Source organism: Grampus griseus, assembly GCF_964374135.1.
Source record: "Grampus griseus genome assembly, chromosome: 3".
In the NCBI taxonomy this organism is placed as follows: Eukaryota; Metazoa; Chordata; class Mammalia; order Artiodactyla; family Delphinidae; genus Grampus; species Grampus griseus.
In genome coordinates, this window is record NC_139019.1 from 29247582 (window position 1) to 29272673 (window position 25092).

Sequence of the window (25092 nt, forward strand, 5' to 3'; positions counted from 1 at the left end):
AACTGATTCCTATTTTAGAGCTAAAGAAGCAGCCTCAGAGAAGTCACAGTTCAATACTTAGTTTCTTCATTTCTGCCCTAGAAAATGCATTGTACGTGAGCACGGAAGAAACCCTGGGGTGAACGTGAACTCAGCTATGATCCTGGTTTTGAGCTGATGCTTAATCATTTGGAGCCACATGGCAGCACTCAAATCCCTGGTGCCCAGGTCATACATTTAGAGCTTCCAGGCAGTTCTCATCATGATGAGGAAATACACATCGGTGTCCGTGGAAGCGCTCACCCCAGCATAGTAGTTCATAAACTCCTCGGGGGTCACCTACAGTGGAAAAGTAAGAAACGAAAACAAAACTTTGCTTCTCACCATTTCAGTGGAGGCCCATCTCCAGGACCTGTAAATGGGAGGGAAATTTCAGTCGCTTTTTAGGGACACAGCTGAGGAACAGATCTAGAACAAGAGAAAAAGTGGGGTTGACGATGGAGTGAGGGGGTGGCCGAGGGGGAGAGGGGAAGAAAGTCTTGAAAATTTCCAAACCAACCTAAATGGAAAGTGAGATACAGGTCTTGTCTTCCTTTAAGAGCAGAAGCCCTTCTGTTCACGTAAGCAAGACTGAAACTCAGAATAAGAAACAAGTTTTCTTTAACCACATTGAATACCGTCTTTCTGTGACACGTCAGAAACATCACCTCATGTCCTTGTGTCAAGACAAGAAATGTTTTACCTTTCAAAAAATGGAGCTCAGTCTTATGGGTAAGGAAACAGATTTCCTGTTAAACACTCCTGGGCTTCATGCTTTTTTAAGATACATGTTACTCATTCTAGGCACAGAGAAAGTTAAAAAGATACCCCCTGCTCCATGCCCCCTTGGGTTCTCTCTTCTCCCATGCCTGTTTCAACTAATATTTTTATCTGTGCTAGGATTTTACTTTACTTTCCTTCCAGAAAAAAGAAAAAACTGTTACCAATTTATTCTTTAAGAGGTGGAGGTGAAACGTACACTCTAATTCAACCATATTGGCTGACACAATTGGTTGATTGAGGGAAATAATTGTCCTCTGGTTGGATCTCTATAACCAGTGAATGTAGCCCCAAGTATAGACTTGCTTATATGGGAGAATGCAGACACAATAATGATGGCTGTTTTGGAAATTTATTGTTTTTCTAGTTAGCCCTCAAATTTCAATGTCGTGAGAGATTGAAAACATCACAAAAAGTGAAATCCGTAAACAATTCAAAACCCCTTTCTAGTCCATAACAGCAAACTCCTCTCCCACCGAGTCTTTGGGAACATAGCTATCTCTTCCACGAATCACGTGAGCTGAATGACCCACTTACTCTTTTTGCTGAAATTATAAGTGAACAGAGAAAAAAGTCTCAGGATCCACAGTCCTCTCCCTGTACTGACCTCTTCCACCTGTCTGTCCCCCCAAAATAGCAAAAAGTAGTTGGAAGAAAGGCATTGAATGGAGTTACTAATTGAGCTGTGCTTATCAGTGTCTGGAAGTAGAATTAAATAATATATGTACATAGCTTTGGTAAAAATTAGAATACCATTAACGTCTCTTTTCTTGCATTTCTTTATTTCTGTCCTCCTTTGCATTCCCCGGTTATCCAACCTTAAGCTCCATCTGGAGTTCCTTTATACTGACAGTTCCTTGGGCATTTAAAATGATTCAACGTGGAAAAGTGTGAATCGCATGTCACTTTTCAGAAACATTTTCATTATGTCTATTAAATGGAATATCCCTGTAAAGTCCTTGGCACAATGGCTGGGAGACAGTAAGCACTCAATAAATATCCCTTAGATTCATAATTATGCTAAATGAGGTTCCTGTGCATAATGTATGTAGTCATTAAATCAGGCACTTCTGAATCTTTTAGAGGCAAGGATCTCAAATACAACTGTGAATAAGAGTCATTTGGGATACTTATTAAAACTGTAAATCCTTGAGCTTCATCTGTTCCCCCCACGCCCAGCACAAAAAAAATCAGATTCTTCAGTTCTTCAGGGCAGCCAGCAACCTGCATTATGAATCCATTCCCCAGATGGTGAACGTGCACAGAGTGGGGATTTATGCAGGGTCTGTGAAATTCAGGTGACATCAAATGCTGTAACTGCTAAAAACCCCAGTAACCCTCACAAGTATTTGAGAACCTAATGTGGCTTGCGAAGATAAATGTCAAAAGAAATGGGGTGAGAGCTTTAAATCAGCTGAATCACAACAACTGGCTACTTTGACTTGGGTTAGAGAAAAGGGCAGCTGAGGTTTCCCCAGCAACGAGGAGGAACCACCTGCAGAAAAGAGGTAAATACACCCTGGGATCCCATGTAGAGTTGGGCTAATTTGGGGAAATGGCAGTTGACTCTTTTTCCACTGCCATCTCAGAGATCAAAGGGCAGCCATATGGGAAGAAAACATACGGTTCTGCTGTTTCTGTCCCTACGCGTTTGCCTGCCCGACAGAATCTAGGCTCCTTTTTTATCCACCTCTGCAATCACTTCGGGCTAAAATGAAGGGTATTTCTCTGTCCCTGGCAGGAAAATGTCAGCAGAAAGGACAGAAAGATCTCCTTCCTGCCCTCTTCAACCCTCGCTCATTGGACTCACCACAAAGTTTCACGGAAAAAAAAATGGGGGGAAATTCCCTTCAGGATGAGAAGGCTTGTTTCTTTCTACCATCTCTGCTTCCAGCTCACTGTCCCACTAAATCCTTCCTGTGTGGCTAAGGGGTCAGGAGTAACCCTCCCCAGGGTTCTGCTGCCTCAGCCACGCAGAGAACTCCCTTCCCCATAACCATAACCTTCAGGACACCTCAGGGCAGAACTGATCTTGGGTTAAAAATCCCATTTCTGGGCTTCCCTGGTGGCGCAGTGGTTGAGAGTCTGCCTGCCAATGCAGGGGACACGGGTTCATGCCCCGGTCCGGGAGGATCCCACATGCCACGGAGCGGCTGGGCCCATGAGCCATGGCCGCTGAGTCTGCGCGTCCGGAGCCTGTGCTCCACAACGGGAGAGGCCACAACAGTGAGAGGCCCACGTACTGAAAAAAAAAAACATCCTATTTCTGGCTGTTGATAAAAGACAGAGGACATTTCCATCTGAGCCTAGACACAGTTATGGAGGTATAATTCCTTACCCTACCAAGTGACACGTTTGTAACTTGAAGACACCAGTTATTGGAGATGAGTGGTTGCTTTTGTCCTTAAGTTCACTGGAGTTTAGAAATGCGAGTTCATCTCAAAGCCCACCAAAGATTAAATCAAAGTGAATTCTGTTATCTGGCATTCCCTTTACTGAACACTTCCCTGAAATGGCATTTCCATGTAGCAAAGTGTGATGACAAATGATACTCATAAGGGTGTATGAAAAAGGCATGCAGCATCCTGAAATGTTCTGTGAATCATGTTCTCTAAAATTGAATTATGGTCTCATCTTGAAGTTAAATGTACGTTATTATCATCAAATTCCCTGGAATTAGGCTAGTTGTGTATGGTACATACGGCAACCATGAAATAGAACATTTAACCAAAATACCACAGTCTTCAGATGATGGGTATTTCGCTGTATGTGGCTCCCCTACCAATATATGGGCACACACACACACACACACATTTTTACTACTTTTGTTCTCAGCTTTCTAGATAGTCACCAAGGAAACATTTTACTTCTATTTATAAAAAATATGGTATAAGTATTTTTAAGGTTTTTGGTCTGTTTCCCATTTACAATTACAGATCGGATAGAAGAAATTTCACTAGATTAAGCTCTTTCACTCACCACTCCATCTTTGTCATAGGGTGAGTCAAAGTTATCCAGAAATTTCCGGAACACTTGCTCCTCTGTCCATTCTCCGTTTTGGTACTTCGGGTGGTGTTTTGCACTGTACGCCTCACGAAGGTCTTCGATTGTTATCACGCCATCTCCAGTCTTGTCTAACTTTCTAAAAGCTTGCATAATTACCTCTTTTCTGGCTCTGGACATTGGAGGCTAGATACGTAGGAAAGAAACACATACACAGACACACACAAGCAGATGAGCTTTTCCTGTATCATCTGTGATGAAATATCTTACTCCTCTCAGTGACGTGCAATTGTTTGTGTGCTGCTAAAGGATGTGCATTATGACTGCTCCACAAGACCCCTGAGCCTGCACTCGGTCTCCTGCCAGCCTCCCCCACGGTGTGCTAACAGCTTCTGAAAACCAAGCCTCACAACAGCCAACCCAAACCACTCGAAAGCCAAACCCAGTAGATGCGGTGATTCATGGGACCACTTACTCTTAATGCAAGAAGAAATCCATTAAAGTCTATTGTTCCATTTCCATCTTTATCAGACCTCTGGAAAAGCTCTTCTGCCTCTTCCTTTTCCATGACCACAGCATAATCATTTAACCCTTTCACAAATTCTTTGAAACCAAGGGTTCTGTTGTTATTGTCATCCATAATTCGAAACGCTCTGAAGATAAAACACACATACAAAAGAAGAAGAAAAAACACAGAGAACAAGGTGTAAGAATAAAGATTTCAGAAGAAAACCACTCTCAAGGTTTTTCTGAAGTAAAAGACAAGTCTTAGACTCTTCTCTGTACCCTCCTCCCAAATCTGGTGAGCCTCTTCCCAGTCTCTCAGAAAAGAAAACAAACCTTTAAAAATATACTGTATGATTCTAATTCTATGACATTCTGAAAAAGGCAAAACTTATAAAGGTGGTAAAAAGACAAAGGGAAGGGGAGAAAGATTAGTTGAAGCACAGGGGATTTTGGGGGCAGTGAAACTACTCTGTATGATACTATAATGGGAGATACAGGACATGCATTTGCTAAAGCCCATAGAACCTCACAGTACAAAGAGTACACTTTAATGTGTACATTAAAATTAGTTAGGAGTTCAGGGGATCCCAGGAAGGAATGCAGACCGTGACAAGAGAATCTAACTGTTGTTTAAAAGTTTGAGGCAATCTCACTGAAGGGGGATGGGGAGACGAAGATGCCGACTTAAGTAACTCTGGAAACGAGTAGAGTTTGTAAGACTAAAGACAAAAAGAACTGCACTTAACCTCTGTACTCTAGTTGACAAAGGTATTTCCTGTGGAGATATGAGTTAACAATTATCATATTGCTATACGGGTACCCTAGCACTGAACAATTAAATGAATGGCTGGTGGATGGTGGCAGCCAGGCTTCTCACTGTTGGAATGGGGATTTATAGCTAAGTTAGGGCAGTAAGCTAGAAGGATCTGATCCATGTGGTAGAGGATTGAGTTGGAGACATCAGTATGAACTCATGTTATAAACGTAGATGATTAATATATAATGTATACATGATTACATACATATATACATATACATACACACACGGGTTAGTATAAACACATATATTTCCTTGTTCTAGCTAAGAGGACCTGGAAGTAACAACCCAGTAAGAACCAGCACATCTACAGCCTAGATCTTGGTTTCTAATACAATTCTCCAGTAAAAGTATCTGACTTTCTTGGAGAAATCTCTGATCCTAGAATTGGGGCAGGAAATATGCAAGATGAGACTGGAGTACCTTATACCAGAAAGTAAGGGGGAAAAAACTCTACACTGATGGGGATACCTTAAAGGGACACAGAAGCCAACTGAAGAGCTCCCAAGGCCAAAACTGGACCAATTTGAGCAATAAGTAGTGTTCAATTATAAACCAAAGTATAAAATGAATATCCATGAGTTAATATTGGTTTAAGTAAATGATTGAATAAATAAGTGTGAGAGGAGAGACGCTTCTCCTGCAGAAGAATTTCAAATAAATTATGTTCATTCTCTGTCCTGAAGGAGCAAAGCCTACTCCCCACACCCTAAGTAGGACTCTGCATAGAGACTTCCCTTTAAAGAGTTCAACATGGAAAGGCAGTGGGGAGAGTAACTCTACACTGGAGAAGCCAGACAGGCACGGCCTCAGCCAGGTGACCAAGGTCAACTTCAGTAGGGATAAACCATGTTGATAGCACGCATGCATCCGTGATGTGACATGATGAAAATGGCACTCTACTTCTGTGGTCCTCACAGAAACAAAATCCCAGTCTAATAATAAGAAAAAAAGGGGGAAGGGGCAGCCAACCCTTGAGCTGAGGAGAAATTTAGGGAAGGGCAAGGCCAGTAAAGGCGAGGTGGCAGAGGGCACGTTCAAGCAAACGGCCAAGGATGAGACGGTGTCTGTTCACGATAAACTGGTTCACGGTGGGAGGGGTGGTAAGGGTGTGGGGTGGAGATGGCATAGATGGCAGGAGGCATTCAGTTGAATGGGCCAGGAAGTGGACCATGGGTGGTGGTCATGAAGGGTTTGCACCGAGAACAAGAATGTGGCCCCAGGATGAAAGAGGTAGAGGGTGGAGTGATACAATATTAAAGGGAAGTGGACTGGTCTTCCAGTTGGACTGTGACAGCCTGGCTACAGCCTGGGCTTCTGACAGAGCTCAGCTTGGTCTGAGATTTGGGGGACTGTGGAAAGTGACATTCCAGAGCTCAGTAGAAGTGAAGCCTGCCGCAGCCTCCAGATGGGAGGTTGGAGGCCCCTGGCGTGGCATCCTGCATTTCCCTAACATATAACTCTCACACCAGGAGGATTCCCATTTTTGTGGCTCTCAGCGTCCTGAGTCTAAGTCCTCCATGAGTCCAGGGGAAGCCTTGTTCACCCATGAATCCCCCAAGATGTCACGATGCCTGGCGCATGGCAGGCACTGGATTTAGTCTGTTGGAAAGAGAGAATGCTCAGGATCTGCCCTCGGGACGCTTACAATCTCTTTCCACTCGGGTTTCTCAGTCCTGAGGGCTACTCCCACTCTCAGAGGGCCGGGAACAGAAGCTGTTCTCCTATGGAGCTGGGGGAGTCCCATGGGCAGTGAGCTGTTGATTATCTAACAGGCAATTCCGAAGCCCCTGGAAGTGATGGAGACACCAGTGCTACAAGTGGAACTCCAAAACCTGCAACTGCATCTAAATCAGTATTCCTTCCTCCTCCTTCTAATTTGGCCCCTAATTCCTTTAAGATTAGAGAACTTTCCATATTTATTCACACCAAACCTCTGACCCTAAGCTCAGTGAACACTTCTATAGCATATCCATTTCCTTTTCTGGGCATGCAGAAGGCATTTCTCAGCCTCTCCTGAGCCCTGCTGGGAGTTTGGGGTTAGTAGGTGCAAACTATTACATGTAGAATGGATAAACAACAAGGTCCTAGTGTATAACATAGAGAACTATTTCCAATCTCCTGGGATGATTCGGCCCCTATTGCCACAGCTTTAGGGAGTGTTTCTCTCATTGCCCTGCTAGGTGTCTCTAATACCTAGACACGCTTCTACCTTCACCTCAAGTTGTCCCAGTAGCTGCACTTAAGAACCAAAAATTGTCACAGGGGACCTCAGAGATGAGTGCTTCCAAACTCTGCATTTTACAAACAAGGAGCTGAGAACCCAGGAGGAAGTGAGTGAGTGCCCGAGGCCACACCGCCAGAATTCGCCTCATCTGGCTGCACCCTGCTTTTCTCCTCCATCTTCCCACCACCCACAGCCCAGGTCCTACCTGCCAAGCCCTTTGATGCCCGCGGAGGCCCTGGCTAGGCACTGCAGGCGGAGCCTTTCGATGGGGTCAGTGGCCGTGGTGAGTTTCTGCTTGGCCTGGATCGCCATCTCTCGGTCGTGGCGTGCCGTCCCCGCCATCTGAGAGGGAATCCATTTGAGTCAGCGGGGCTCAGGCCTCCTCGCCTGCCTCTGACAGGGCAGGGTGACCACAGCCTCGCTGAGAAGGAAATTCACAGCACGCTCTCTCATCCACTTCACAAGAACCTTCTCAAACCTCCCAGAATTTCCAACTTTCAGCTACACCAACTATGTCCTGTCATATTTATTCCTTGCTTGTCTAGTCCTGAAAGCCTCTGATCTCTGGCCTGGACAATAGTTTTAAACATACAGCCATCCCCGATACACTTTCATCTTTCAGAAGCACTCCTCCCGCCATAAAAAATAAGTCTCATTTCACCAAACTCTTTTTGAGCCAATCTTATGTGCTTTATTCTTTTATTTAGAATTTTCCATATTCCCTTTGACTCCAGATTTAATATTCTCCTTTTTTGGTCTAAAGATTAATTTTTGTTGCTTCTGTCTTCACTGAGATTCTCAGTATTGGGCCTTGATGGTTCCTACCAGTAATTAGCATGTTTTCTTGTATTAATTGGTTAGTGCCCATTAACACCTAACTAGGTTCTCAGGACAGAAAAAAAGGTAAGTAGACTCTCTCTCCTGAAGAATAGATATATCGTTTTTCTACAGTTTGGCTTTTGTGTTTTAAATATTCAGAAATAAGAGAGAGGATAGATGCAGGGAAGCAGCACCCCCTGCGAGGTCTCTTGAGCAATGGAACGAACGAACTGTCCTGACCCTGCAGCCGGGCTGGGGCTCTGAGAACACGCACAACGGTGGAAAAGCCACACGCTGGGAGCCTAGAGACCCGGGATCTAGGCCTGACGGCAACGCACTCCCGGTGAGGTCAGAACAAATCTCAGGGCTTCCGATTCCTCCTCTGTTAAATGAAAGGATTGGATTAAATGACCTTTAAATTCCAGCCCTGCTCCAGGAACACTAATCTTATGAGCCCACTGACCCAGTAAATGGGGGATTCTAGAAATTTCTTTTTTAGAGTGAGTTGTGAATGAGAGGAGCAAGAGAGCTTGACGGATGTGCAGCAGAACAGCATTCAGGGTGCAGTAAGAACTGGTGTTAGAAGGTTTCTGCCGCTGACTCCGAGGCTCCCCTCTCCCCCCAGCCCCCCACGTGCTGGCTCTTCATCCATCAGCGATGGCAACCCTCACGCCCTCGAACGCTGCTGCCTCCGGCACAACCCATAAGGTCTCCCCACAAAGTTCTCGTTATTTAACTTTTTATTTAACTTTAGAGAGAGGGAATCTCAGACTGAAAGCCGAGGCCAGAGCAAATGGTTCGGGGAAGCACAGGCACCCGGCGGTTCCCTCCTCCTTGCCTTTCACAGGGATGAAAAGGGGAGCGGCTCTTCTCAGGGCTCTCGGACGCCAGGCCGAGAGGAGGCCTTTGCCTGTCTAGGCCCCAGCGCTTTGCTCCACATCGGGAAGAAATTGCTCCGCCTGAAGTTACGTGAACCGTCCTTTGCTTCCTCCAGCCCTGAAAGCAGAGGTTCCCGGAATTCCAGAGATGGGTTGCCTTTCCGGCAGCACTAACTTCCTTAAAACCTGAGTTCGCCTGTTACTGCTTTGTCACCTGATATCAAGGTGACAATTCCCAGAGCTTGTCCCCAGCTTCCAGCCCTGACTCCACCCCACAGAATCCCTCAGCTGCACCCAGAATCCTGTGATCAGGATTCACGCGCGAGGCCACCGGTTCGCTGTCCGGCCATCTTCCACTCCCGCCCTCGTGGTCCTGGCCTGAGGCATCCCTGGTCCTGACCCTCTTCAGCAACCAGCCCCGGCCCTCCCCTCCCACTGTAAGAGCAGCAACTAGGGACGCAGCCCTCACGGGCCCTGCTCCTCCTCTAAATCCACCGGGGACCTTGTGTCTTTCCTGCCCCTCCCCCTCACTCAGCACCACTTGCTCACTCGTTGTCCCACCCACTCTCCTCTGCATCCTCGTTTCCGCTGCCTCTCCCCTGCCTTTCCCACCCTCCTCTACCTGCCCTGATTTCCCACACCAGCCACAGCAGCAGAAAGGGAGCGGAGAGGGTGGAAGAAAGTGAGGTCTGGCTCCCGGATCTGAGAGACAGGGCCAGAGGAAGAAATCCTGTGGAGCCCTCTTTGAAAGCCTTCAGGATAATGTTAACAACTTCAATCGCTAACATTTGTCTGCTCCCACTGTGTGGTAAGCACACGTCCAATCCTCACAAAAACCCTCTGAGCTGAATTGAAAACAGACAAATTCACCTACACCCCTGTTCACAGCAGCACCATTCACAAGAGCCAAAGGGTAGAAACAACACAAATGTCCACCCGTGGACAAATGGATGAACAGAATGCAGTGTGTCCCTACAGAGAAATATTATTCAGCCACGAAAAGGAAGGAAGTACTGATAGTGGATGAACCTCAAAAACGGGATGCTCAGTGAAAGAAGCCAGACATAAATTGTCACATATTGTATGATTCCACTAAGTCCCCTACATCCGAACAAGTTCTGTTCCAAGAGCGCTTCGTAAGTCCAATTTGTTCATAGGGCCAGCAAAGTTAGCCTAGGTACCCAACTCACGGTATTATAGTTAGTACTGCACTGTATACTAGTTAGTACTATTGGCTATATAGTACTGCACTGTAATAGGTTTATAATACTCTTCACACAAATAATCCATACATAAAAAACAAGCACTAAAAGTAAAGAAAACTTTTTTAATCTTACAGTACAGTACCTTGAAAAGTACAGTAGTACACACAACGGGAGGCATACAGGGGCTGGCATGCATGTTCACATCTTTGAAAGTTCGCAACTTGAAGGTTCATATGTAGGTGACTTACTGTATATGAGCTATCCAGAAGAGGCAAATTCAGAGACAGAACACAGATGGGTTGCTGCCGAGGCCTAGGAGGAGGGGGCAATGGGGAGTGACTGTTCAATGGGGACAGGCTTTCCTTTTGGAGTGATGACACGATATAGCTGGTGGCTGCACAACAGAATGATTGAACAGTTCACTTTTTAATGGCTGATTTTATCATATGTGAATTTCATCTCAATTTTTAAAAACGCTATGACTTAATTACTCCTATGATTCATATTTCACAGATAAAGAAATTGACAAGCACAAAAATCAGGCGATTTGTCCAGGTCCCACGGTCAGTGTGGCTCACAGAAATTCACACACCATTAGGACTGTAGGACCCTGAAAGGTCATCGAGTGCCACCCCTGCCTCTGGCGACTTGAAAACTAGGGCTTGTGTTGGTCAAGGAACTTGCCCCCAAATCCTGGTCAACAGTGAAGCTCAGGGCTTCAGACCAAGCAGGGCTCTTTGTACTCCACCACCTTTGTGAAATACTACAGAAGCATCTCAAAGCACAATGTGATGGTACCCACGCAGAGGAGAGCAGGGTGGAGTCCCGGAAAACACCCCACCTGACCCATCTCTGCAGCCGACCCTTCCCAGTGACCATGCAGCAGTTACCTCTGGAGTCTAATCTGATATATCCAGAAAAAAATTACATCCTCTCCTGCCACCCAGCCTATCATGGTACTTGAAATGCCCATGTTAGCTACCCTTTTTCATCATTTAATGACCCAGTTCATCAACAAATAGCTAATAGTTATCATGTGATATTTTCAAGGCAACAGTTGGAGCAGATTACTCCAAGAAGCAAGCCCTTGAATGAATAGCTTAGAATCGTAAACTTGAGTACTTAAGTCCCCTAGTTAAGCAAGGCAGGAAACATAAAATTTGCTAAGAACTGGGAACTTTGGAAGAAGGAAGGATGGGGTAGGGTTTTGGTGAAGAAAGGCCATAGTCAGAGTTTCTGAAGTTTGCATGAGGGCACCAGGGCAAGAGCCTGTTTCCAAACATATGTCACCGGCATCACAGCACTGAACAAGCGTCCCTGATTCCAGAAGACCCTCTCTGAGCACGGAGGAGCCCGCGTGGTGACATCAGAGCCCATCCAGGCGGGCCTGCGCAAGGCAGGAAGGAGGCTGCCCTCCGATGCACGTGGCCGCAGCGCCACCTCGTGTTGGCATCGCGTCTGCGCAGGTCCCTGGGTCAGGCGCCAGTTCGGTCCATTCCTTCAACAGACGTCTAATAAGTGCGGAGCGCTGTGCTAGGAGTCGGGGGAAGAGGGAGAAAGACAGACAACGCTTACAGCAATCCCACAGCTGAGCCGCGGCAGCTCAGGAGAGGCGGCTAAGCAGCTTCCTCAAGATTTGTCGGAGGAGGAGCTGATGTCTAACCTTTAATCCTAAAGGAGGTGGAGGTCATCCAGGTGAGGGTCGCGGGGATAGGAGAAGGGAGAGCACTATTTCCCAAGTGCTAAGGCCAAAGTGAGAGAGAAAGGAGTATAACGAGCGAAACGCAAGTATTTTAGTCTGACTGAAGGATAGGGGTGTATGTAGGGGCGGGGGTGAGATAGAGCCGTGGAGGCTGGGAAGAAATTTGGAAAGTGGAAATTTGGAGAAACTTGAAACTGGGCAGGTAGGTCAGCAGGCATCAGATCCCCAAGATGCTGAGACACCATGGTAGCGAGTCAGGATTCTGTACTGAAAGCAGCAGGAGACCACAAAGGGTTTCAAGTGAGCGGGCGACAGTTTGTACTGTGAAAGACCCCTCTGGATAAAGTGTGGAAAATGAACAGGAGGGTGGGACAGGCTGGCCAGTGGGAGGTGAAACCACGCTCGTGACAACCAGGTGAGAGGTCATGCTGCCTCGAAGAAGGTATTGGCGGTGGGGACAGAGAAGATAAAGAGATCCGAGATGGAGAGTAACTGCCCGGGCAGCGAAGGGAGAGAGGTCCCAGGGGGTCTACCCAGAGCTCTTGCTTACCACTCCCCACACCCACCCCCGTGAGGCAGAGACCTGGAGATTTGGGGGCACAGGCCGAGTGGAGCCGCCGGCAGCAAAGTCAAAGGACACTTTGCGGCAATGGTCACCAGGCCTCCTTGCGTTGGACCGGGTTAAGGCTCCGTCATCCCACTGTCCTGGCGCGCAGCTGCCTGCCGCTGCCAAAGCTCTCTGCCTGGTTTTCGAGAATCGTGTGGAATGGGTTGTGGAAAGCTGAACATGCATGGAGGTCTGTCTGTTCATGATTCTCGGCGAGATTCATGGAACTTCTCTTGCTTGAATTCAGAGAAAATTTTCAGCGGAATCTTTGGGGAAGAGAGACACTCTCAAACCCCAGGCAGCACTTTTTTGGGTTTTCTTTGGTGACCTCTAGTGGTAATACGCTGAATTACATCCTCCCTCCCTCTCTCCTTCCCTCCTCTCTCTCTCCCCCTCCCTCCCTCTTTCCCTTCCATCCCCTCTCCCCCTCTCATGGTGGGTCGCGTGTACAACCAACAACCAGCAACACAGAGGTGGATCTTAGTTACAACAAAAAACAAACAAACAGACAAACAAAAAAAGTGTCTTCTCAGGACGTTTCCCCTTAGAAAGTGCCTCTCTGGAATAAATATTAGATCCCAGTGCTCCGAGTAGCCTAAGACTGAAATGAAAGATTTAGACGGTTTGAAGAGAGACGTGGTTTCTGCAGTGGAGACTGGGAAACCCCAGGAAAAGTACAATGACAGGTGTGTGTTCATGTTGTTGACATTGTGAGAGTTCCCTCACTGAACCCAGCTGAACTGTATTCAACTAAAGAGACCCTTAGCACCTCTGGCTATGTGAGGGACTGTGCTAATTCTTCAGGTGACATTATAGAGCTGTGGTTCCAAATAGGTATGATCTTGCCTGCTAGGGGACATTTGACAATGTTTGGAAACATTTTTGGTTGTCACAACAGGGGTGAGGGATGCTACAGGCATCTAGTGAGTAGAGGCCAGAGATGCTGCTAAACATGTGAGGAGAGCCCTTGACATTGAAGAATTCTCCAGTCCAAAATGTCAGTCATGCTCAGGTGAAGCCCTGCTGTAGAGAAAGACCTGGGACCAGCAGGGGTGCTGAGACCACCATTGAAAAATAAAGATGCCCACCCTCCTCCCCAAACACAGCAAAATAGCATCTCTAGGTGTGAGTGCTGGGGGTCTGCACTTTCACGTTTCCAGATGGTCTTAACTAACGCACACCAAAGCCTGAAAACCTCAGCTGTAAGAGACGCCAAGTCACCCTCGAGTGGCAGTAGCAAGACCTTGAGGGGAAAGGCTAGAGGGAAGGTTATAGCATAGCACAGGGTAAGAAGCAGGCATGAACAGAGGACAGGAATGACCATTATAACCAGGCCAGGGACCAAGCCCTTGCTCCATGCTTTGCACAACATCAGCACGCCAACTCACATGGAGGGTCTTATTGAATAGAAGTCCCTTGCCTGAAAATGTACCGTGAGACAGTGGCAGAGTCAAGACTGATCTCCACTTCTGTCAAAGCCGCCGTGTTCAAGAGCTACAGCAAGGGACTGAGAAATTGCTTTGGGAATTCAGAGAAGGACTACAAAATGAGATGAAGAAGAGACAAGGCTTCAAGGAAGAGATTCCTTGGAGAGCTGAAAGGATTTCATGGCAGAGGAGGACAGGGGACAGCAGTGCAGAGCAAAGCAGGGCACTCATGGGTCCTAAACAGGACCCTGTGTCTCACCTCGGGGTCCTTGCTTGTAAGGCTCAGTGTAAATTCCTTCTGGTAGAGATGAACAATTTCACTTAGTCCTTTCCTTTTAGAGCTGTAGTGTTTACTTGATTGTTTGCTTGTTTTAAGTGATGTGTGAGGTGGTTTTTTCCCCCACAAATTATTTTTAAAATTATTTTTGCAATGTATGAATATATGAAAAATCTGCTTTTGGTTTGGATTGCCAACCTCTGCATAAGATTTAAAATATGACAGTATTTAATCTCTCCTTTAATGACGTAAGTACACTGTGGAGATAAGATGTCATTGAAGTCTGGCATCTTACCAAATTTTCTCTGCACAGAAATACATTTTCTCAAGATGTTTAAAACTCATGTTGCAGCTGTTGTCTATATGCAGGTTTCCCTAGAGCCCATGTCTGATAAATCATAGTCTTTTATTCTTTCTTCCAACCTTTGGAATGTGAATTAATCCCTTATTTACTGTTTATGATATGGCACAATTTAAGAATAATATTTCATAAATATTATCGTTATAAAGTGTTTAATTCACATATCTTCTTGAAATTTCATTTTATAATCATCCAACCAGGATTGAGATTAGGGCTAGGTAAGGTACATGGCTGGGGCACAATGTTTAAGGTGACCCTCAAATCTCAGGATTGTACAGACATCAACCTTGTACTTGCTCAAGGCTGAAAGTGAGTGTCTCCTTAAATATTTTGCCCCAGGGACCTACCTTGCCTCACCCTAGTTCTGGTCTTGAATTCAACATATATTTAATATTTATTGAACATCTATTGTGTGCCACACAACAGCAATGAGTGAGACAACCAAGGTCCCTTCCAGGAGTTCACATTCCTCAGGGTAGTTTTAGCTTTGTTGAATTGAATTACAGTTGATTTTCCAGAATTGCCAACTGGCTGATTCCAATCTTTTTTCTCTGCTATATTCCACTTTCAGTTGGGTGGCCATGTCTCTCTGGGCAAAGAGACTTAACTGAAAGTGCTGAGGGCTCTGGGCGAGCTCTCCCATCTCTTTTGCCTCTTCCTGCCTTAAACAAGAATATGACGCCAGGAGCTGTGACAGGCTTTCTGCAGTTGTGAGGAAAGGGCCAAGGGAATCACAGAGATATCAACTTACAGCCCTAACATCACTGAACTACTGAACAGATATAACCAACTACCTGACTCCACACTCCTGTCATGTGAGAAACATAAGCCCTTATTGGCTTAATACATTGCTGGTCAGGTCCTCTGTTACTTGCAGCCGAAAGTATTCCTAACTGGTATAACTGGCAAAAGCTTATTCCTGCAGTGTTTGGGTTGACCCTAGATCTCTACCTTTACCTGGGTAAAATAACTAGCAATCCAGTGTGAGGAGAGCCTCAGCTTCCCCTGAGAACTGGGAGCAAAGGTAAAGTAAAATTCTTCTCTCAGGAGAATTTCGTCAACATTTAGCAGCCTCTGCTGCATTTTGGGCTATGAAAGAGCGTGGGAAAAACTGCTTAGCATGATATTCAAGGACCCATGTAACTAACACAGTGTGATACAAGCCCAGGTTAGATAAACACAGAGGCGCCAGGGTTAAGGGGTCCTTGTCAGAATGAGCATCCCCTGGGAATACCTGGAGGTAGCAGCTGTCTTAACAGCACTCTCCTTGCTGTCTCTCTCTCCATCTCGCTCTTCCCCTCTGCTCTGCCTTGAGTCTCTGGGGGTTTTACCAGGAAATTACTTGCAATCTATTCTGAGTCGGGCAGCCTGCCAGATCTTAAAGAAGCGGAGTAAGAAAATAACTAAACTACACAAAGGTAAGCAAAGCTTTGGCCGGATTTGTGTACAAAATGCAAATAAATAAATAAATAAACTTTTCTTCCGAACTCCCTATTTTCTATGATTACACTCTGAGAACCAACCATGTAACTTCCAAATATCCCATTTTTCAGGTGCCATGAGGTCTTGACCTCAGTGATTTCAAACCCACTACAAAGACAAACCCCAAGTGTACATCTTCGTCCACTTTTAGATGGGAGTAAAGCCTCAGCTCTGACTACCATTTGCCATCTTGCAACATTAGTCATCAAAATCACCTACTTAATAATTATTTTACAGTCACTTAAAATGTTCCTTTTGGAATCATTTGTCTATTTAATGTTTATTTTATAGCCACTTCGAAACCCAGCTAATTATTTTCAACCTGCATGGTATTAATTGATACTTCCAGAAAACAAAGAAGTGTTAACGGATAAAAATTCAATGTCAGAATGCCAACATCAGTGTAGGGATTGTGTCCAGCTACTCATAACAGAAACAGGATACAGGATAATTTTCTCTAAAAGTGGTAGAGGTATACTTTCATATAAAAGAAGTCTGGAGACAGTTCAGGTAGTCATCAACATCTCAAGAAACTACTATTTTTTTACCTTACCATGTTTTGTTTTTTTCCCTCAAAGTTGCCTAAAGTTACAAAATAACTACAGCAGCTCTAGCCATTACATCTACACTCCAGGCAGCAGAAAAGAGAAAGGTGTGAGGGCAAGAAGAATGCACTTCCCAGCAAAGTCAGCCTTTTGTAAAATGGTTCCAGAAGACTCCACCCAACTCCTTTCACTTAAATCTCACTGGCCACTCCTGCAAAGGAGGCTGGTTCTATGGTCTCAATGTTTGTGTCCCCCAGAATTTGTATGATAAAATCCTAAGTCCCAAAGATGGTAGTTTTAGGAGTTGGGGCCTTTCGCAGGTGCTTAGGTTACAAGGGCAGAGCCCTCATACATGGGATTAGTGCCTCACAAAAGAAGCTCCAGAGAGACCCCTCACCCTTTCCACCACACGAGGACACAGCAAGAATCCATCATTGTACCAGGAAGAGGGCCCTGACCTGACCATGCTGGGGGCCTGATCTTGGACTTTCCATCCTCCAAGACTGTGAGAAATAACTATCTGTGGGTCATAAGCTACCCAGTCTGCAGTATTTTGTTACAGCAGCCCAAATGATCTAAGACAGCTGGGAAACCTAATTTTAGGCCGGAGACTTTGCCATCCTCCAGGTTTTGTTTACAAAGAGGAACAGCCTGGCAGAAAAAAATAGAGTCCTTCCGGAAAGTAACTGTGTAAGCACTTCTAGATCAGCTTATTCCACAACATCATCTGGAGCCTGAGAGTTTTGGAGGCATTTAGAGCCGCCAGACCACCCTGGGGGAGAAGACGAAACCAAGTCCTAGGAGCAAACATTAGCACCTTGGTGAATTCTCACTCCTCAACCTCTGTTCTTCCAAAATGAATAAGATCGCCTTAACACAGCCAGTTATCAAGGACACCCGGAGTTTAGGCAAACATAATCTAAAATGAACCAGACCTGGGGACATCAAACCACAGCCCATATGCTGAATATGCCCCTTCGCTTAGTTTTGGAAATAAAGTTTTAGTAGAAAACAGCCACACATGTTTGCTTACGTGTTACCTGTGGCTGTTTTCACCCCGCAACTGCCAGGCTGAATAGTTGCAACAGAGACCTTCTGGTCCACGAAGCCTGAACTATTTAGTATCTGGTCCTGTGCAGAAACAGCGTGCAGCCCCCTGGGACCACACAAAGGTATCATCAACTGCAAGAGGGGACATTTATTGGGCACGGGCTCTGTCAGGCTCTCTGCTAAAGATGCAGCCTGTGTTTTACAAATTATTCACTATCAGTTTGTTTAGAACAGAAAATGTGTCTGGTGCAAGGTAACTTTTGATAATAATTCTGATAGTTTACAAAGTGCTTTTACATGCATTAGAGGGAACTATTCCTATTTCACAAAATAAGGAAACCGAGGTACAAAGAGATTGAGGGGTTGTCCCAGGTCAGACGTAAGGAGCAGAACCAAAGTTCTGAGTGGCACCTTCTGCGCCTGCCACTTCTCCAAGAGGCTTTTGTAAATCACCCACAACATTTCAAGAAATATTCATTTTTTTACACAAGGAACCATGTAGTCACCCCAAGTCATTCATATATAAAAACTGAGACAAGCTTATTAGCAATATTGCAGCCAAAGCACACTTAGTAAGAACAACTGACATTGTAAGTTACTGGAGAGCGTTTGCCTATGGCTTTCTTCTATGTGAAGAGCTCTTTTTGAGGTCAAGGTCAATGATAGAGGTGATACACAAAAAGAAGAGTTTCCAAAGAAAGTAAGAGCATCTTTAATCCACCTCTCAACCAAGGACAGCCCTGCTCACTCAAATGATGTTCTACATTGAAGTATCTGGAAAACCTTGATTGTATTCAACTTCAGGTTTTGAAAAGATGTAGGGACACTGGAGGGAAAACAAGATCCTGGATGACAATGGAATTATGGCTAGAGATGTATAAGAAAATCTGCTCCAAAGAATATCATGAACGGTGAAAATGTTCATGGACATTAGGGTGTCAGGAGAAGGCAGCTATGGTCCTTTCTCTAACACAGTAATCATCCTGTAACACTATCTTCTCCCAAATGCCAGCTTGTTTGTTTCTAAAATATAGAAAACTGCTTTTATGAGCCTTGATTTTTTTTTTAATATACAATACTGTCTGAGACCAGAATAAAAACCGAAATTTTACAAGGAAAATTCAGTAGGGTAAAGTCTATTGAATTTATCGATTAAAGAGATGAAAGCAATAGCTGAAACCAGGAACTAAACGCCCCCCTCCTTGCACCTGTGCACCCAACACCACAAGTTACCAGGCGAGACGTGGCCCTCAAGACCAAGAGCTCCTGCCATGCAGAGACACACAGTCTTTCCTCAATCCCTTATTCCTCTATAAATCTCCTAATTCTCCTCAGTCTCTGAATTATCTTCACTGCTGAGCTCAATATTCTGTTTGCCCAGCCCCTCCCCTGACCCGTTCTCCAGCCACATCTGTGCTACAGAAGGTTGACCTCTATGAACTGCATAAACCTGATTTCTTTGCTTTCAGGCTTCCAGCTGGATTCCACCCATGGGAGGCACCAGCAGGAGATCAGAGGGCAAGAGGAGAAAGCGTGGTCTCCTCTCTGCCAAGCCACAGTTGTCAGTGACTGCAATCTTCCACCAAAGGCAGCTCTTGTTGAGATCAGATAACTGTTCCTCCTCCTGCCACCCCAGGTCCAAGGACGATTCACCCTCCTCACTGTGGCAGCCCTGGGGCATTTCCTCATCACTTATCTAAGTCCCTGAGCCCCATCCACATTTTTGTAAATTGTCCCTCATTAAACTTTTTTGACCGAGCCATCCATTTCCTGCCAAGAGTCTGACTGGTACCTGAAATTGTATAAGGACCTCTAATCCAGCAATCTTCTCATAGGAAGATACTTCTCACTCCAAATACTAAGTACTAAGGATGCATCCCTCCACCTCGACATCATGACCATCCTCACATCCATCTTTGAAGCACAGCCCAGCCTGACATCCTCCCTTTGTCCCTCTTTGGCTCTGTCACTTCCTAAATCACTGAAACTCTGCTTCCTGCCTCACAGACTTCCTCTCTAACCCAAGTAGCCCCATCGATCTGGGAAACCTCAGAGCTTATCTAGACAGCCCACCCAACATGCAGCCATGAGGTTCCTGGAGGTCCTTGACTTCTACCAACTTCATCTGCTCACTCTTTTCACATGGCTTCCGAAGATCCTCTCCTACATTCTGTCACCAGTCAATGCTAGTCTCTTCTCGAAGTTCAAAATTCAACACCTACTTTCTTTCCACCTTTCAGTTTCATTCTTCCAGCCATAGATACTTGTGACCTTACAAGACCTCTAGACTCCTGACCCTGCATTTTCTCCGCAGCCATCTCCTACCTTGTTTTCCTTTCCGGACCCATTTCCTTCCCTCTCCATTGTAGACACCTTAATACAGCATTCTGACCATTTCTAACCTGCGCCTTCTTTCTCAGCCCTCCCTTGTCAATCTCCCACACTGCCTTAGGAATGCCTAACTTGGCTCAATTTGTCTACATGTCCTCTCCTTCAAGGCAGGCTATAAAGTGCGTCTGAACAAACCCACATGCCAGGGTGAACAAGTGCCTCCAGAAATATGCAGCTCTACTCTTACATGACATTGATTAGATTCTTCTTCCAATCTTTCCAGAGGCTAATTCAAACCTTTGCTACTCTCCTCCACAACTTATCTTGAAATTCTTAGTAAAAATGGTTCCACCAGATATGAATCACTCATATCACTCTCCTCCAAGTCTACAAAGGTATTTGTCTCTGAGACTCGACTTTGTCCTCCCTCCCCCTGAGGGAGTGCTGAATTTCCTCCCATTGAAGGATAATCACCTCACCTACAGCATAGATCCCAACCTCTTCTGGACCCTCAGCCATCAGGTATGCCCTTTCCTCCTCTCCACCAATTCCCCCCTTTATTTATTTCTGTACTTGCAGTGGATTTTATTTTATAATTATTATGTTTAAAAACCTTTCATTTTTTACACAACTGTAAAGATTACACTCCATTTACAGTTATAAAATACTGACTATATGCCCTGTGTTGTACAATACATCCTTGTATCCTATCTTACACCTAATAGTTTGTACCTCTCACTCCCCCATCCCTATATTTCTCCTCCTGCCTGTATATCTATAACCAGCTCCTCCCTTTATTTCATGAATCTGCAGTGGTCCCTCAACCCTAGACTCCTTCTAGCTATCACCCTTCAAAGCCAAACTACTTGAAAGAGTCTCAGTTTTTTACTTTCTCATGTCCCATTCATACTTCAGTCCACTGCAGTCTGGTCTCCACTCTGTCACTCCAAAGAACATACTCTCAGGACGTCATTGCCAACCTGATTGCCAACTTCAACAGTCACTCTTAACCCCTATTTCACTTTGCCCAGCAGTTGACTCTTATGATAATTCATTCCTCCTTCTTGAAACTCTTTTCTCTCAATGTCTATGAATCTAACTTCCTATCTCCCTTCCTCTCAGATCTGACCTATTTGGTCTCTCCCTTGTCTTCTTCCTGCCTTTTTAAATGTTACTGTTTCCTAGGATTCAGTTATTTATCCTCTTCTCACTCTCATAAATCCCGTAGTAATCTCAGCCTTATCCACCGTTTATCACAACTCATCCCAAATGTTTATTCCAACTCATCCAGTCTCCTAAGCTTCAGAGCCATACTTCAAATTTCCATACAAAATGTACACTTTAATGACCTACAGACACTTCAAGTTTAATGTTCCGGAACCAGATTCATCATCTTTTCCTCCTTATTCCTTGCCTCAGGAAATGGCAGCACCATTTTCCCAAGTCATTAACTGAACATTATCCTAGACTCCTTTTCACCTTGTACCTTGAATTACCAGCCAATTTCTGTAAATTTTTACCATCTTGACGCCTCCTGAATCTATTCCTTCCCCCGCCTCCTTTGCCATGGATACCACCTTAATCCAGGACCTGGTCCTCTCCCATTTCCATTACTGAAATTACCCCTTAGCTGGTTCCCTGCCTCCAATCTAGCCTCCAGGTGACTAGCAGAGTGATCTTTATAAGATGGAAATCCAAACTTCATGCTCTAAGACCCCTTGGTGGCTCCTGGTTGTATATAGGTAAAGAGCAAATGTCTTAGCATTTGATGTATACATTGGCCCTGCCTATCTCTCCAGCCGTTTCAACTAATCTCCACCCCTCCAAAATCTATTCTGCATCTAGACGCACTCACATTCCCCAAACACACCATGTTGTTCTGTATCTCTGTGCCTTTGTACAGGGAGTCTCATTTTCAGGAACACCCTCCCTCCCTTGTTGGTTTAGGGAAGTCCTACTCTTCCCTGTAGAATCACTGTGGTGAAGCCTCCTATAACCTCTCTCTCCAGAGTAAAACAGCTTGCATCTTCCTTTGTATAATCTGTGCAGAGCTCACATACATCCACATTGCACTATGACATAACTCTTTGCTTTCAGGACTGCCTCTCCTACTAGACTAAAAAGTCCTTAAAGACACAGGCTGTATGCTTTGTGTCTCCTTCAGCACTTAACAGAATACTAGCAGACTGCTACTTACTGGAATTAATAATTGCTATTGTTATTAGATAATTACTATTTGAATATAAATACAAATGAACGTTCACATTTTAAACCTCACTATTTAAAATGCACAGTTACAAATTTAAAAGATTTCTGTAGTTGTAAGATTTTGAGGAAAAAGTAAGAGCTTTAAAAAACAAGAAAGAATTCCATCTACTTAGTATGGTTTAACTATGCCCCAGACTGGAGGCAAGTGAGGTGGACACCTTGATAAATGGTATTGCCATTTCCTAAGGTCCTTCTCAACTTCATGATCAATCCAATCAAGTCTCTAATATAATTTTTAACATGCCGTGTCAGTTTAATAAGAATTCTGATTCTTATCTAAGTGGTCAGTTCAGCAGGCAGGGTTCCCCAGAAATAGCACAACTTAGAATGTTAGATAAACCAAAGTCTGAACCAAAGCTCGATTTTTTCATTGTTTTTTGACTTGGAGATATTTGACCTTCTTGAAGCTCACTTTTATCAATGGTCTTACAGGCTACTTACAGTAATTCACTCAGACATTTCACACTTAAGTACCCCGTACATAGTGACTGCTCAGTGATGGTTATTTCCTTCCCCTTTACTGAAAGAAATTTATTTCTGTACATTTTTATCTGAGCACCTCTATGCAAAGATGACAAAGGCTTCTCCCAGTACCAAGTTATTTCCTCCCTAGACAGACAGCCAAGAAGGCTCATCAACTTTTTGATTTTCTTTTTAGAAGGTAACATCTACTGTCTTCTTTCTTCTTTAGCTAAAATGAAACAAAAGTGATCAAATCAGTATAATAGATTAAAACTTTGATTTACCTTGAATGGTAACCTGTTGCCAACAGTTGCTTTGAACTGAAACTATGGACGCTCCCTTTTGCATCTGGGAGGACCAGTCCCCTCCCATCCCCCTTTGCCTCCTCCCTCTTACCTTCTGTCCTCACACCTCCTGGTCCACCCTCTTCCTGCCAATTGGATGTCTAGGAATCACTGCTGCAAACTTACAGCCTCATTGGCTCAGCTCATTGTCAATCCCTATCCCGGCCCTGCCTCTTCTCAAGTTTACACTTCTGTTGCCTAGGAAATCCAGTGACTGTGAAAACCCAAGTTGTTGGGCTTAGGAGAGAAGCCAACAGGGAGTTGGCCAGCAGTTGTTTGGTTTCTAGAAGGACACAAAACTTGCCTCCGGTTGTATAAGATAATGTTCAGAAAATTCTCTTACTTCTTTAGGCAACTCTTCCCCGCCCTTCTGTGGTCTCTAGATGGCGTCTAATTATCAGGTAAGACTTAAAACCACAATACACGGGAGCAGGCAGGTATAATTACAGGTGATTCAAAGTCCTCCCTCCTTCTCCACAGCCACACACTGATAGGATTCATTTCCCACTCTTCCCATCCTTGGTGTCTTCTTTTCACCTTTCTCCTCTTTTTTTTCACTTCTTGTCTTTTTTTTTACACTTGTTCCCTAACAACAAGTTTGCCAGAGGAGAAGTGGCCCTGTTTTAGAAAAAAAACACCTTAATCATGCTCCCTGTAATTTGTACCGATGACATCTCTCCTACCTTCATCATTTCCACCGCTTCTCTTGCTTCCATCATGAAGTCATGCAAAGAACGGGAGACTAGAACTATGAAAATCTGTTCTCACATTACATGTCTTCTCAGGCAAGTGTGGTCATTGACTTCTACAGTCTCTAGAATACACTCTATATCTGCCTTGTCAACTTCTCAGACTTGCCCTGGAGGTCAAGGGGGTGATGTTCTCTATGAATTTTAATGAAGTTTTGTCTTGGTTGAGGGGATTTCCAACAGGGTGTGATTTGAGGTGCAAATAAAAAGCCACTCATTCAAAAATATGTCCTTTTCTCTCTTTGGGGGTTAGATACTGTTTCCAGAGGGTTCCTGCCTATGGCCCATGACCACTACCAAGCACTAAGATGGTACTGACACTGACATGGATTAGAATGTGCTCCCCACCGCCACCCCAGGGTAGTTCTGAGTTTCCTCTCCACACACCATTAGCCATTTCATCCCAAAATACCCCTTTTTGCTGCAGCTGACCTCATGGTATCAAGCCGCTCATTTGACTTTCACTAAGTGAAATTATTAAGCTAAACTAATAAGCTATTAAGGAGCAATCACTTAGACAAGATGAACTACCAATGACAGATAAATCTTCCTTTTAATTAATCAGTAAGACAATGGAAAGCCAACTGAGAGCTCTTAGAGGACTGGGAAAGAGTCTGATTCATCTTTGCATCTTCCAGAATGCCCAGTACCATGTACGGTTATGAAATCAGTCATTGTTGCTTGAATCAAATTTTTGAACTGGATAAAATGTCTTTATATGAAGGACATTTTAAATACAAAGTCTGCTTTTCAGAAGTATTTAAGTCCTTGTACTAAGTAGAAGTTTGTGTAGGACCATAGACATTTCATTTACTTCCTTTTACATGAATAATTTTTTGACATTTAAATAAATAACATAACCATCTCTTAATAGCCTGCAATTAGGATGTGATAAACAAAACAACGAAAGATTGACATGAGGTAAAACCACATCTACAGAGCATCGGGGTAGACAGGTACACAAAGAATCAATATGAGATGGTGGTAATGTAGAAACAGATAAGCAGAACAATGAAAGGAAATATAAATGGCATCTTGAACTTCCTTTCAGAATCTTAAAATGCAACTCCAAGAATAGGTATTTTATACCTAAATCCTTAGTTTATATCATGTTTAATGTCCATTAAAGCTCAAAAATTAAATGTCTTACCTGTGCTTATAATTTTTCAAATGTGTAATTGTGTGTTATAATTATGGAAGACTCCAGGTTCCATTCATAAAATAAACATGCAT

General features: G+C 44.4%; 1 protein-coding gene across 2 annotated transcripts; it reads right to left on the reverse strand.

Annotated features, from left to right (window-relative positions):
* Positions 1–216: 216 nt before the first annotated feature.
* On the reverse strand, positions 217–7694 carry CAPSL (calcyphosine like; the record flags this gene model as incomplete). 2 transcript variants are annotated; one of them, XM_082652548.1, is made up of 4 exons in its annotated part: positions 217–318; positions 3778–3987; positions 4277–4454; positions 7558–7694. In XM_082652548.1, the coding sequence occupies 4 exons, from the start codon at positions 7692–7694 to the stop codon at positions 217–219; spliced, it is 627 nt and encodes a 208-aa protein (XP_082508674.1). The 2 variants fall into 2 exon arrangements, with proteins under 2 accessions (XP_082508674.1, XP_082508675.1); XM_082652549.1 differs by lacking the exon at positions 3778–3987.
* Positions 7695–25092: the final 17398 nt, after the last annotated feature.